This window comes from Musca domestica, unplaced genomic scaffold (assembly GCF_030504385.1).
Source record: "Musca domestica strain aabys unplaced genomic scaffold, Musca_domestica.polishedcontigs.V.1.1 27, whole genome shotgun sequence".
Classification (NCBI taxonomy): Eukaryota; Metazoa; Arthropoda; class Insecta; order Diptera; family Muscidae; genus Musca; species Musca domestica.
This window is the reverse complement of record NW_026712286.1, coordinates 4,637,043-4,652,927: the sequence shown is the minus strand read 5'-3', so window position 1 is coordinate 4,652,927 and position 15,885 is coordinate 4,637,043. Positions and strand designations below refer to the sequence as shown.

Genomic DNA, 15,885 nt, shown 5'->3' with positions numbered 1-15,885 from the left:
TGTGCACCACATTGTGAACTTGAGAAATTCAAAAGCGGAATTCAGCCAATGGAGGTTGGTTTTTTTTAAACATTCTTTCTAAAGTTGTTTTGCTTCTTCTTGGAAAAAGCCATTCAAGGCTAACCCTGGTGGTTTTTCTGTTGTTCTTCTTGGTATTGGTGTGTGTGTGTGTGAGTGTCTTGTTGTTTATTTTGCAATTTCCATTGCTATTTTGCTTCATTCATATTCTTGGTAAAGCTGCTTACTAATTTAGCACAAAGGTTTACTTACTTTGTTGTACTGTATTTCGTTACGCTTTGTACTATTTTGTATTCGCGAGAGAAGGCGTGAGGTCGAAGAGGGGGCCACGAGTTTTTTGTTATAGTGTTTTAAAATTTAAAAGAGATTTTTTTTCTTTAGATTTTATTTTAAGCTGTTTGCCTGAACAATTATAATTAAATAGCAATTTTAAATAAAAAACCGGGGATTTCAGAATTTTAAATTTTAATTTTATGAAGTCCTATAAAAAATGACAAATGTGGGTTTCGATATTTTAAAGGGGATTGTGAGAATAATCGATCAAAGGACTCTTAAAGCTATTAAAATGGATCTTTTGATGTACATTTTGAAAGAACTGTGGGAGATTGATTTCAGGATTTTTCTTCGAAGGACCAGCAGATTTAAAGGACTATAATCTCAAATTTTCTAGAATATATTTTTTTGGGAATCCTTTTGAGTTCAGGACTTGGATTTTAGTAATTTTTTATAGGAGATAAAGAGAACAAATTTTTTTCGGATTCTTTTTTAGACACGTTGATTTTTTAAGATATTTGTGAAACGATAAGGAGAGCTACAAAGATGGCATCAGCCAACGCTCGCATAATTTTCTAATGTTTAAGGATAATTCAGCAGGGGATTATAGGAGCCACTAGTGCCTATTTCAAGGATAATTGTGGTATTTCGGCATTATCTTTTCAAGGATTTTAGGATAATTATTGGAAGGACGGTTCGAGCTCAAAGATATGAAATATTTAGAAAAAAATTTTTGAAGGACTATTCGAACCATATATGTGTAATTTAATTATTATTGTTTGAAGGATTATTCGGAATTTAGTTATTACTATTCGAAGGACTATATTGGCCACCAGCGTCGATTTCAAGGATAACTTATCCAAAGGCTTTCAGAGTGACCAACGTGATTAGAAAATATGCAAATGAGGAATTTAATGATATTTTGCGGAAGGATCGCTAAACCTGTTTTTTAAAGGACCTGTTTGGGGGAATTTTTTAAAGTACCTGCAAATGTGTTAATAATTTTCAAAAATCTCTAAGCGATGACATTTTCGGAGAGAAATTCACTAGGATATGTTTAAGGACGTATAGACATGAATATTAAGAAAATATTTTCTGAAGGATGCATATTTTCTCAAAAACTAGCAAGCGTATATATTTTGGTTTAGGACCTCTAAATATTCTGAAAGACATAAAAATGTGTGTGAAAAGGACCTGTTAAAAGACATATAGTATGTGTAATTTAATTATTATTGTTTGTTGGACTATTCGAAATTTAATTATTACTATTTGAAGGACTATATTAGCCATCAAAGTAGATTTTTGGAATTATTTATTTAAAGACTCTCAGAATGACCAACGTGGTAAGAAAATATGCAAATATCGACTTAAAAGATTTTTTGTGAAAGGATCGATAAACGTGTTGGTTTTAAGGATATGTTCTGGTGAATTTTTTAGAGAATATCTTCTTAAGGATATGTAAACGTGATAGTTTTTTTCAAGCATCTTCAAATGTAAATATTTTCTGATAGACTTTCACTAGGATCTGTTGAAGGATATTCGAATATGAATATTTAGAACATTCTCAAGGACTTGTAAGCGTGAATATTTTTGCCTAGTACCTCTAAACGTAGATACTTTCTGAGAGACCTGTAAATGGGGTCTTTTTCGAAAAGAATTTGTTGATGGACATTTAAACATGGGCTTTTACATAATACTTTCAAAGGACATATATCTTCCCTCAAGGATCTCTTGAAGGACATGTATAAATATGGATTTTAAGACAATACTTTTCTCAAGGATCTGTGCAGCTGTTTCATTTTTTTTTGAGAATACTTATTCGAATGCGTATGCAACTGGATTGTAAGAACAATAAGTTCTCAGGGAGCTACAATAAAGGACATTTTCCACGGATTTATAAGCATGGATAATTTCTTAAGGACCTGCCAAGGTGAATTTTTTTTCGAGGACCCTTAAGTAAGGATATTTTCTCAAGGACCTTTAAACATGGTTTTTTAAGAAATCGTCTTCTCAAGGACCTTTTGAGATGAATTTTGTGGTGAATATCGACTCAAAAGTTGTGCAAACCTAGATTGTTTAGAGAATATGTCGTGGATATTTTCAAAAGAATCTGCCATCGTTTTTGTCAAGTACATGCAAAGGTGGATATTTTCTCGAGGACATGCCAACTTCAATATATTTTTGTCAAGAACCCGTAATCGTTGATATTTTCTCAAGGATCTGTAAGCATGGATATTTTTGGCAAGGGCCTGTAAAAATGAATATTTTTGTTAAGGACCTGCAAATTTGGATTTTTTTTCTCAAGGACATGTCAACGTTAATATATTTTTGTCAAGGACCCGTAAAGTTGGATATTTTTTCAAGGACCTATCAACGGATCCGTGAAGTTGAATATATTCTCAAGGTCCAGCCAATGTAAATATTTTTGTTAAGATCTGTTAACGTGGATATTTTCTTAAGGACCTGCCGTAAATAGTTTTGTCAAGGATCTGTAAAAGTGGATAAAATATAAATTTTCAAAATTTTGTCCACGACCTGTGCAAGTGACTTTTGTAGAGTATATCTACTCAAACACTTGTTACCGAGATTGCTTAGAAAATATTTTCCCACTGACCTATATTTTCTCAAGGGTACTTCTCAAGGACGTGTGAAAGTGGAAATTTTCTCAGGGACGTGTGAACGATTTGTAGAAAATATTTCAGAAGCATAACTTCAAGGTCTCCAGGATAGTCTTTCAAAGATCCTTCTAAATTAGGTGAGTGGTTGTAAAGAATAAGGACATTCCAATTTATAATTTTAAAATCTGCCTTTTAAGGAGTTAAAAATACTCAAAATTAAAAAAAATTAAGTAGTGTCAAGATAATTTTTAAGGACCAGTGAATGTGGATATTTTATCAAGGATCCGTAAACATATTTTTTTTTAAATATTTTTGTACAGGTCCTTTGAAAGAATATCTAATGAAATACATGCAAACCTTGATTGTTTAGAAAATATTTCCTCCTAAATCTCTATTTTCTCAAGGACCTGTGAAAGTGGTCATTTTTTGTGGACTTTAAACATGGATTTGTAGAAAATATTACTTGAAGGATAATTTCAGGGTCTTCAGAAAAGTTTTTCAAAGATCCTCCTAATTTACATAAGTAATTGTAAAGAATAAGGACCTTGAAATTCAAATGCGGATTTTAAGGAGTATTTAATTCAAACGTCTTCAAAATTAAAAAACTCAAAATTTAGAAAAAAATCAAGGAGCGTCCAAAAGGTGGTATTTTTTCAAGGATGCGTAAACATACATTTTTAAAAATTATATCCGCAAGGACTTGTGCAGGTGATTTTGTTAAAAAATATATTTTCAAAGTTCTGTAAACCTAGACTCAAGGTTCTGAATACCTTCTCATAGACCTATATTTTTATGGACCTGTTAAAGTAGACATTTTCTCACTGACGTGTGAATATGGCGATTTTCTCAAGAAGCTTTAAACATGGATTTGTAGAAAATATTATCTCAAGCATTATTTCAAGGCCTTCGGAATTCAAAATTAAATAAAAAATCAAAACTTAAAAAAAATCCAGGGGCATCAAGCTAATTATTCAAGGATCCTCTGAATATAAATGGCAATTTTTAAAGAAAAAGAACCCTTTTAAACGATGAATATTGAACTCTATAACTTGTTTAAAAATATTAAAATTTAAATGGCAATAAATGTTGGCAATTGAATATTTTGGGCCACCAGATCTCTCTCGGCATAGGAGAGATTTTTCTCTTATCAAAAAAAAAAAAAAAAAATAAATAAATAAATAAATAAAAAATAAAAATATGAATATATAAATATTAAATATTATAATAAATATATAATCTGAAGGGAAAGGTTAGAGATATTTAGCTTAAATTTGTAGTGCCATTATATAATGTTCAGAACTTATACTAAATTTCATTTCCTTCTTTCAATTTGTCATTACAATTCACTCCCTGACAAATTTACGTCAATAAAAAAAACTGTAAAATTGTTGGCTTCCTTGTTATTTTTTTTGCTTCACTTAAGAGACCATGCATCAATGGCTCTTTATTATAATTAAATCGTCGCAGAGCAAAACTTCTCCCCCAAGGGAAAAAACACACTTCAAATCAATGCAGCACACTAAAGAGCCACAATGGCAAAGGATCTTGGCTTCTTTGATTTTTTACCCCAGCCCAGCAACTTCAGTAGGCAAATCACAAAGTGCATTTATTTCCTTTTCCAATCTCTTCCTTCTTTTCATTTTGTTTTCTTTTTTGCATTTTCATTGTTGCTGAAAGCTTTCTCCTGCTCCGTTTTTTTTTTGGTTTTCCCATTTATTTGCTAGCTAGCAGTTTTATTTACTTACCGGCAACTTCGATTTCACAGAATGTGCCCACGCCCACGGAGTTGTTGGCCACACAGCGATAGGTACGTGCAATTTCATAATCTTCCTTGAGCACATAATAGCTTTTGTCCTTAAACGTTTTACTGTCACCGCTGCCCAGCGATTCAACCGATTCATTTTCAGCCTTAATTGACCATGAAAAATCGGCCTGCAATGAAAGAGAAAGAGGAAAAAATGGATAAAAGATGTGAGGTTAAAAGAAAATGGCTTGAATGTGAGTTGCAAAGGAAACAGAAGAGAAGAGGAGGAGGAGGACATGAAGGCCAGCAAAGAAATTAAATCAATGACATTAAATTGAAAAAATAAAACAGAAAATCATAAGGGTATGGCTTTGCAATAAAAGAGCTGATGACATTTCTTTAATAACAGAACCCACTCTCCCCCCATACTCTCCCCAAGCTCTCTTCAAACAAATTGAACGTAAAATGCTGCTCCTGCCATTTATTGTTGATTTTAAGTTGAATGCACTTTTTTTCGATGGGGGAGTAATGCCAAGAGTCGTAGAGAGAGTAAGGGAGAATGAGAGTTTATGTGTGTGAGTGAGGAAGTCTTTTTGTGAGTCATTTAAATGCTGTTTATATTTGTTTTAACCTTCTCCTGGTCGGTCGTTATTTCGTTTTTATCGTGTGTGTGTGTGTGTGTTTGTTTGTATTTGCTCCGTCTTTAATGACATTTAATTGCGTACAAGCCGAGAGCACCCTACGAATCTTAAAATGCCAATCAATTGAAATAAATTGTGCAGAAGAAGAGTGCAAATATTGATATTGTGACTCTTTTTTCGTCACGATTTTAATGAGGAGGGGGTTCGAAAAGGAATACCTCTTTGGCTGAGTGCTGATTAACCTTATAATTGATGGTAAGAGAAAAGAGTTTTTAATGTATAAAGAATTGCCAATACCTCAATCCATCAAGGAAAATGAGGCATAATAAGAGGCATAATGAGAGGCACAATTTTATTTTAAGGAGAGGGGAGTAAAAAAGAACCGTAGGGTCAATCTTGTTTCGTAGATTTGGTTTGATAGAGAATAGAATCTACGAAACAAAATTGACGCTATAGTTTTTTTTTTGAAAGAGTAGTGAAATAACTGACTGATTGAGAATCAACTCCCAGACGAAATGGCTGAAGCTAGAATCTTGAAATTTTGCACAAGGGTCAGTCTTTGCGTGTGGGCCAATGACACGGCTGGGTTTTTGGAAATTCGTACTAAAAGGTTACGAAAAGAACTAAATTGTAGTTAAATTTAAATATTTCGTATTGGTTAAACGGAAGCAGCTGGAATTCTGAATGAAAGAATTGGAATGAGAGTCACTGATGGAGTGCAGAATAGATGGACCAAAGATTTTTTGGGAATCAAAACTTCCGAGTCACGAAAAGTTCTAAAATTGTACTATACTTCTAATATGGTACCATTTGGTATTATGTGAACGGAAAGAGCTTAAAACTTGAAATTTGGTATGAGAATTCAGGTTGGAAAGTAAGATTGATATATAAAGGTAGTTCTGGAAATATGTACGAAGTTTGGGAACTATACGAAATAGTACTACATTTGGAACAGTTTGGTTCAGGGTGAGGGGATGCAGCTCAAACTTTGAAATTTTGTATCGAGGTCCCTGTTATGGTAGATTTGTGATAAATAGGTGATTTCGGAAATATGTACTAAAAGTGCACGAAATGTACTAAATAGTACTATAGTTGGTACAATTTGGTATTGGGTGAACATATATTGCTTGAAATCTAAAATTTTGCAAATATGTCGTGTTTTCGGAAATATGTACTATAATCGTACAAAAAGTCCTATATGGTACTAAATTTGGTATTGGGTGAAGGAGTAGAGATAAAATTCTGAAATTTGTTATTTAGATGACTTATGGTATCTGTGTTTCAGATTTGGTGGTGGTTTGGAAATGTGTCCCATTTTTGTGCGAAAAGTACTAAATGGTACTAAATTTGGTATTGGGGGAAGGGATACTTCAGGAATCCTCAAATTTGATACTGAGGTCTCTTTTGGTATCTAGAAATGAGATATGAAGGTGGTTTGGAATTGCATCCTATATTTGTACGAAAAGTACTAAATGGTACTAAATTTGATATTGGGTGAAGCGATATGGCCGGAATTCTCAAATTTGATATTGAGGTCTTTATTGGTATCTGTGCTTGAGATTTGGATGTGGTTGTGGAAATGCGTCCTATAGTACGAAAAGTACCAAATTGTACTAGATTTTGGATTCATTGCGGGAATAGAGCTGATATCCTGGAATTTGACATTGAGGTCACTGTTGGTGTCTGTGGTAAAGATATGCATATGGTTTTAGAAACGCGACCTATGTTTGTAAGAAAAGTACTAAATGGTACTTAATTAGTTACTGGGTGAAGGGAAAGTTTTGGTACCCTCAAATTTGATATTGAGGTTTCTGTTGGTATCTGGTATGGAGATATGGCGGTGGTTTTTCAAATGCGTCCTATATTTGTACGAAAAGTACTAAATGGTACTAGATTTGGGATTGAATGAAGTGATAGGGCTGGAATCCTCAAATTTGATATGGAAGTCTCTATCGGTAGTTGAGTTTGGGATTTGAAGATGGTTTGGAAATGCGTCCTATATATAAGGGATAGGGCTAGAATCCTCAAATTCGGATTTAGATGTCACTGTTGATATCTATGGTCAAGTCATGGAGGTGGCTTTGGAAATGTGTCCTATATTGGTACGAAAAATACCAAATGGTATTAAATTTGTTATTGGGTGAAGGCATACTTCTGGAATGCTCAAATTTGACACTGATGTCGCTGTTGGTGTCTGTGGTGCAGATATGGTGGTATTTTTGGAAATGCGTCCTATATTTGGACGGAAAGTGCGAATTGGTACAAAATTTGGTATTTAGTGAATGGATAGGGTTGAAATCCCGAAATTTGATATTTAGATCTTTGCAGGTATCTGGAATTGAGATATGGAGGTGATTTCGGAAATGTGTATTATAATTGTACGAAAAGTACAAAATAGTAATTAATTTGGCGAAATTTGATATTGAGGTCTCTGTTGGTGTCTGGGATTCAGATATAGACTAGTTTTTCAAATGCGTCCTACATTTGTACGAAAAGTACTAAAATGGGTATTGGGGTAAGAGATAGGGCAGGAATCCCGAAATTTGATATTTAGGTCTTTGCAGGTATATGGAATTAAGATATAGAGGTGATTTTGGAAATTTGTACTAAAATTGTACAAAAAGTGAAAAATAGTACTTAATTTGGCGAAGTTTGATAGTGAGGTCTCTGTTGGTATCTGGGATTGAGATATGGAGGTGATTTTTCAAATGCGTCCTATATTTGTACGAAAAGTACTAAATCGTACTAAAATGGGAATTGGCTGAAGGGATGTGGCTGGAACCCCGAAATTTGATATTGAGATCTCTGTTGGTATCTGGATTTGAGGTATGGGCCAGTTTTGCAAATCTGTACTGTAATTGTTCGAAAATAGTAAAATTGTTGGGTCACTGCTGGTGTCTAGGATGAGGAGATGTAGATTTTTTGGATGGTATTGGATGAAGGGATAAACATAAAATTCTGTTTCTAGGGTTTACATATGGAGACATTGAGATAGTTTTGGACAGAAAAAATTGATGCGTATCCATTGTGCAAGGGTTTGAAGAATTTTTGTTGTAGAAGGTTAACATTATATTATTACTTTTTCAAAAAAAAAAAAAAAAACTCAAACAATATATAAAACCTTGGATTAAAAATGTTGTCAAACTGAAGAAATCGTGTATTTTGAGTACTAAAGAAGCCGAACATGAACGCTTGGAACGAATATAAAATTTTAAGGTTATGTATTCGCTGACGAAATTGCAGGCACTTGCTGGTATATATGGGCTCTCATTCGAATATTGTGTAATCCGTAGAGCATATTTAAAAAAAAAACACTCCTCTATTGCCATACCTCCATCAGGTTAGAATTATGGTTTACAAAATCGCCGAATTTTTTTAAAAAAAAAAAAAAAAAAAAAAAAATTCGCAGCAAAAATATTCCATTTAAATATTTTCCATGGCAATTAAATTAAATTTTCATTTATTTCATTTTTAATAAAAAAAATTATTTTCCCCCAAATAATATCTCATTTTCAAGTTATACCCCTTAAATTACATTACACACACAACAAGTCAAAATGTTATTACACGAATGTTTTTTATTTTTCTATTTTTTTATTTATTTATTTGTAACTTGCAACCAGCAACAACTTGTTTCAGAAATTTCGTGATTTTTAAAACCAGACATGGAATTGGCTCCACTCCCCTAGACTACCTAGCTAGCAAGCCATCCAGCCAGCCAGCCAACTTGGAAGCTAACAAAATATCATAAAAATTGAAAACTCTTGTTAAATGTTGTACATTTTTGGTTTACTTCGTCATTCGTTCATTCATTTATTCATTCATCCGTTCGCTTATGGTTGTCGAAAAAATCGCTGGTTCTGCTTATTTCTCAAAGGTGTAGAATAGAGAAAAAAAAAAACAACAACTACGAATCCACACAACAAACTTTTACTGCAACTGAAAATAAAACCGAAAATTGATGTATGGTTTTTCGGGGCAACATCAGGCACTCCCACACCCGCACAAATGTAATTTTCCCCCTGTTGCTATTGCAGTTTGTTGTTATTGTTTTTGGTTGTTGTTCCTATGACTTGGCTATGAATGCATTTTTGGTTTAAATGTGAAATGTGGCAAAAACACGCCAACAGCATCAGCAGAAAAAAACAACAACAAGAACATGGGGGTTACTACAAAACCAAATGATATAAGTCCGGGCAATGTATTTATGGGAAGTTGGAATGTATAGCAAATAGAGGTGGAATAGAGAGAGAGAAGAACTTTGGAAAAAACGGCACGTCCTTTGGTCTCATAAACAATCATATTAAACATGTCTTGTAGTTTATGTGAAAAAAAACTAAAATTTAAGGTGTCAAGGGAGTTAAAGGAAAAATTCAATTGTTGAAATACCATCAGAAGAAAAATTTGGATTTAAAAAAAAAAAAAAAAACTTAAAAATATCATCTAAGCTGAATGCGTGGGGTTTTAAAATTATCTTTGAAGATTTTTATTGAAATTCTTTTTTTACATATCTTTGAAGTCTATAGCATATTCCTTAAGCCTTAAGCATATTTCCCAAGCACCATCAGGACTACAATCGTTATTTCCTTGGAGGTATTTAATCAATAGAATAAAAGTTTTCTTTTGCTGAAAATTTTTGAAAAAATGGCGCCCAATATAAAATTGTATATAATTTTTTCTATGGCGCCCAACGTGAGATTTTTTGGGTGTGTCTTTTAGTTATGGTTTTTTTAGAACAGTGTTGGCTTTTTTGTTCGGGATACCATACTATTTTGTTGTTGCAAAATGGTCAGGCTTAATCCCTTTATTGATGTTTTTATAAACAAAATATGGTTTTTATACCCTCCACTATGCATGCTATGGAGGGTATATTAAGTTTGTCATTCCGTTTGTAATTCAACGAAATAATAATGTTAGACCCTGTCCATCCGCCCGTCTGTCTCTCCGTCTGCTGTAATCAAGCTAGAATCAAAACGAATTAAGATAAGAAGCTAAAAATTTGCACAGAGCTGTCTTTTGTCGACAGGCAGATCAAGTTCGAAGATGGGCTATATCGGTCCACAATATCGAATAGTCCCCATATAACGGTACCCCTCGATATTCGACATTTTGATGATTTTAGGCACATTTTTCAAAGGCATTGTCTTCAATTCTACACAAGAAGTTCATTGCGGGTACTTTACTCCCTGGAAGAGAATTGTATATATAGGACCACAATATCGTATATCACCTCCCGATATTGGGTATTTTGATGATTTTAGCCACAATTTTCAATGGAATTGTCTTAAAATCAACAGGAGTTCCTTCTAAGTACTCCACCCCCTGAAAAAGAATTGTCTATATAGGTCCAAGATATCGTATATCTCCCGGCATTCGGTATTTTGATGATGTTAGTCACAGTTTTTAATGGCATTGTCTTCAATTCTACACAAGAAGTTCTCTGCGAATACTTTACCCCCCGAAAGGAAATTTTTTGTATAGGTTCACGATATCGTATAGCCCCCATACAATGTTACCCCCCGATATTCGGTATTTTGATTTTTTTAACCACATTTTTCAATGGAATAGCCTGAAAATCCACACAAGGAGTTCTCTCTGAATACTTTACCCCTGGAAGAGAATTGCCTATATAGGTCTACGTTTTAGTATAGCACCCATATAACGCTACCCCGAGATATTCGGTATTTCGAGGATTTTCGCAAGACGGAACCTATGACGGAAATTTTTCTATGCAGGTCCACGTCTTAGTATAGCCCCTTATACAAAGGTATCTCCCTTTTTTCGGTATTTTGATGATATTAGAGACATTATTCAGCGGAATTGTTTCGAATTTCGTATTTGAAGTTCGGAATCGGTACTTCGTCCTATGACGGAAAATTACTTATCCAGCACCACGTCTGCCTATAGCCCAAATATAAAGGTTTTTATTTGAACGGTATTTTTCGACAGATTTTTTTTTCGAAATCTTTTAAGTTTCTTCCGAATGGTGGAGAGTGTAAAAAGTTCGACAAAATAACGCCAACCAAAAATATAGTATTGCTGAAAATTCCTTTAAATGCGCCAAAAGTAAGAATGTTTTTGTCGTCCCATTTATCATTTGAATGACTGTTTCTCATGGTTTATTAATTTTGATGAAGTGGCGCCCAACAAAAAATTTCGTTTTGTTGAAAAATGTTTTTTCTAATGGCGCCCAACATAAGGCTGTTTTGGTCGTTCATGTTCAAGAAGGCTTTTTTAGGTCTGCGTGTTTTTTGTTCAAATATAAATTTTGTGAAAATGACTCCCAACATTAAATTAAGTTTTACTGCAAATACTTTTTCTTGATTTAGTAATTTTCAATCTTAGAGACTTCTCATCACAAACTAATTTTGGCGAAATTACATTTTCTTAAAATGGCGCCCAATGTAAGACTTCTTGGGTCTTCCTTTGCATTGATATTGATGGTAGATTATTTTTTATTTTTAAATTGAAAATTTCTCATCATCCCTCAATTTTGTGGAAATGGCGCCCAACGTAAAATTTCACGTTATTGAAATTGTATGCATTTTATTGGCTTTTTCTTTAAATATTTTTGTAGCGACTTTTTGATCAATAATTCTGGAATTTTTAAGAATATCTTTGAAAGAATTTCATATTTTTCTAGTAGGTCTTTAAAGGAGATTTATGTCATAAATCCTGGATTTTTAAGAATCTGTTTTAAGAACTTTCATAGGAATTTGCTCTTAAATTTTTAATAAAAGTTTAATAAATTTTCAGGACAATAATCCTTTTTTTAATCTAAATTTTTAATAAAATCAAATCTCAAAGTTTCGTAGAAATATTTTTTTCCAAAAATTATAGTTATATATTTCATTGATGATAGAGATCATAAAAAATTATTGCAAACCTGTCAGGCTGGGTTGAAATGGAAAAAAAAAACATCTACCCCCATAAAACTAACACACGCACAATTTCCCCAGGTAATATGACCAGTAATCCATGCCGCCAACACCATCCCCCCCTTCATCAGTTATCTCTTAGCCATCAGTCGCTTTAAACACTCACTTAACAGTCTATGGCTTTGGGTATCAATAACTTTGCGTAACGTTGTCTACATGTGTGTTTGTTTTCATATAACACACACTCATACACACATGAAACCTTAATATTGGTTTCTATCATGTGTGCGTGTGTGTGTGCAAAGCCTAAGGACCAAAAACCAAAGATTGTGGTTTGAGTTGGTTGTAATGTGTCTCCAGTGAAGTGGTGGATGCGATGGGCTTTCACAGCAACCAGTAGACAACAATAACAACAACAACGATGGCAGTAACGAAAATATTGCATAGCTAACATTTTGATAAAGGACAATGAAGGATGACGTCGGTTGCTATGCAATATGTATGTGTACATTTTTTTGTGTAACGGATATATTTTTAAATTGTTTTCACCGGAACAATGACTCTTTAACTGCTTAACTGCAAGGCAGACAACCTGGCAGCCATGTCAGTCCAATAAACAAACAAATAGACGGACAGACTGGCGGGTAGACTGAACGATAACCGCCATGGCATCAGACCCTTGTAATGCATTGAACCCTGCAAGTAATAGGTTATCGATGGCCCATCATCAGTTGTGTTATTATGGAGAGGTGATGTATCGTCTCGTTTTTTGTTGCATGTGGTTGGTTTCATAGTGTGTGTGAGGCAGTATGTCTGTGTATATGTTTTTGTTTTATGGTATGGTAACGTCCTACAAAACCATTTTCAATTGTTTGTTTGTCTGCATGCTCTGTTGTGCTTACCTCTTCCGGATTGCCATATGCTGTACAAATTAATGTATCCTGATCATCGATCTCTACTCTTTCGATTTCACAGCGGGGTTTGTCTGCAATGAAAAGGAGAAGAGATGTGGTTAAAATTTAAATAAAAAAAGGAAAATTTAATTCCTAAAAGATAAAAAATAAAAGATTAAAACTTGAGAAAAAATATATTTAACGATTAAGGCATTTTTTGGAAATGGCGCCCAACGTCAAAATTTGTTATTTTTTGTGAACTTCATTGTAGACTTGGATTATTAAAATAAAGTAGAAATACATGAAGGCCTTGGAACACCAGTTGTTCAATTTTTAAAAATTTCGCAGTGGCGCCCAAATGAAGGCATCTGTCTACTATTAAGGCATATTCTACTATTGAGGCATTTTTTGGGAAATGGCGCCCAACATCAAAATTTGTTATAGTTTTGTAAACTCCATTGTACACTTTGATTTTTGGAGTCAAGCTGAAATAGATGAAGGCCTTGGAACACCAGCTTTTCACTTTTGTAATAAATTTCCTTGTGGCTTCCAAGTGAAGGAAACTGCTTCATAGCCGTTGTTTTGATCAAATATCAAAGTGTAGACATATTCCTCACATTTGATTCATTTAAAAAATACTGCGTATGGTTGTGTAGTAAGTTAACGTTTTCTTTTTCAAAATGGCGCCCAATGTGAAGTTCTTGATATTCTTTATTAATAATATTTAAAAGAAAAAAAAAAAAAAAAAAAAAAAAAGAAAACAGAAAAAATTTAGACATGGGGACGCTGTTTTGTTTTATTCTCTGTCATTTGAAGATTTTGAAGAGGAAGTCTTCAATCTCTATACAACATGAGAAAGTTTTTTTGTCTTTAAGAGACCTACTGGAAATATTCTGGTTATAAATCACTTATTAAATATTTCTGCCTGAAAAAGGTTTGGAAAAGCCTTCAATCGACAAAATTCCACCCCGATGTTTTTGAGGATGTGGGCTATTTTTCGAATAGTGGTGCCCAACGTACACATTTTTAAAATTGGTATTAATAATATTTTTGGGGTTTTGAGAAAATAAAATCATGGCTAAATTTTTGATACAAATTTTGGATTTTTTTCTGTAATTTGAAGGTCTATAGAAGGTCTTTTGTCTCTAGACAACCTTGAGGGGACTTTGGTGTGAAGAAAACCTTCGGAAAATAGGCTATGCCCATACAATGCTCTGTCGAAAAAAGATATGGGAAAATGTAAGAAACCCTTCCTGATTATTTTCTATTAAAAATAAAGGCTTTTTTCAAACAGTTTGGGAAAAATAAGGTCTTAATATCAATAGTTGGTCATATTCCCCGAATATTCGCCATATTCCCCAATAAGATTTAGATCATAAACAATAAATATTGGGATCATTTTTTTTTTTTTTCACATTTTTTCCAAACGGAGCCCAAATCTTTAATATTTCGAATGACAATTTCCCAGTGGTTCTTTATTTTGGGAAAGGTTGAATTGTCTTTGGAAGTTCTTCGGAAAATCGACGATGCCCATAAAAGGCGTGGGGAAATAATTTATAAGTCCTTCTTGATTATTGTCCAATTTAGGAAAAAAGGGCTTAAGATCAATAGGTGGTCACCTTTTCTACCAAGTTTTTTGGTGGCGTCCAAGTAAAGGCTTTTGCACATTTATTAGTTTCATAATATCACCATATTCCCGAATAAGATTCCGTTTATAAAATATAAATATTGGGATCAAATTTTGTATTTTTGAAAATTAAAAATTTTAAATGGAGCCCAAATCTTTAATCTTTCGTATGACACATTTCCAGTGTTTCTTTATTTTGTGGAAATGGCGCCCAACGTTGAATTGTCTTTAGAAGACGTTTGGAAAATCGGCTCTGCCCATAAATGCTTTGTCCAAAAAAGGCCTTGGAAATCATTGAACAGCCCTACCTGATTATTTTCCTTTAAAAAATGGGGTTTCTTTAATAGTTTAGGAAAAATAGGGCTTAGAAACAATGGTTGGTCGCCTTTTCTGTCAAGTTTTCGTTGGCGCCCAAGTGAAAGCTTTCTTCATTTAAAGGCATTAATTTGATTAAATTTATAATAGAGCCATATTCCCGAATTAGATTCGGTCCATAAAATTATATTTGGATCAAATGTTGTATTTATGACATTTTCTTTCAAATGGCGCCCAACGTAAGATTTGTTTATTTCAAGATCAGGTCAAGTTTTAATCTTTTGAATGACAATTTACCACTATTTCTTTATTTTGTGGAAATGGCGCCCAACGTAGAAAGTTGTATTTCTGATAATTTTCTTTTGAATGGCGCCCAACGTAGAATGTTATATTTCTTCTAAATGGCGTCCAACGTAAGTTCTTTGGTAAGATTTCATGTCAGGCTTTATAGATTTATTTTAATTTTAATGATGTTAATTTATGAGATACGAGTAATTCTTCGAATTTGCAATTTTTGTGAAAATGGCGCCCAACGTAAGAAAGTCGTATCGATTTTTTCAATGGCATCCAATTCCTTTTCGATTATTTTTAATTGAATATAAATATGTTTTCATTTAAGGAATGCTTTTTTTATTTGCTTAATAATTTTGAGGCAATGACGCCCAATTTAAAAATTTATTTACAACGTAAAATTTTTTTGTGTTACTTTTTAATAATGCTTTTCTGGAGAGAAAAATTTTATCCTTAGAGTGAAAGTTCTCATTGTGTATTGATTTTGTAGAAGTGGCGCTTAACATCGTACATTGGGCGCCACTTTTTTTGCTGGCCATTTTTTAATTGGTGCCCAGTGTTTGGCTATTTTTGGAAACACATCTCGA

General features: G+C 33.4%; 1 protein-coding gene across 7 annotated transcripts in view; it reads right to left on the bottom strand.

The window, feature by feature from the left end:
* Positions 1–15,885, bottom strand: part of LOC101901103 (B-cell receptor CD22) — a 533,140-nt gene that overhangs the window by 47,656 nt on the left and 469,599 nt on the right. For all 7 annotated transcript variants that reach the window (XR_009342470.1, XR_009342471.1, XM_059123997.1 and 4 more), the window contains 2 exons: positions 13,075–13,157; positions 4,655–4,841 (listed from right to left, as the gene is read on the bottom strand). Coding sequence is in view for 5 of the 7 variants with exons in the window: in XM_059123997.1 (XP_058979980.1) it covers positions 4,655–4,841; positions 13,075–13,157 (270 nt within the window). In the remaining 2 variants the exon portion in view is untranslated. The remainder of the gene's footprint in view (positions 1–4,654; positions 4,842–13,074; positions 13,158–15,885) is intronic.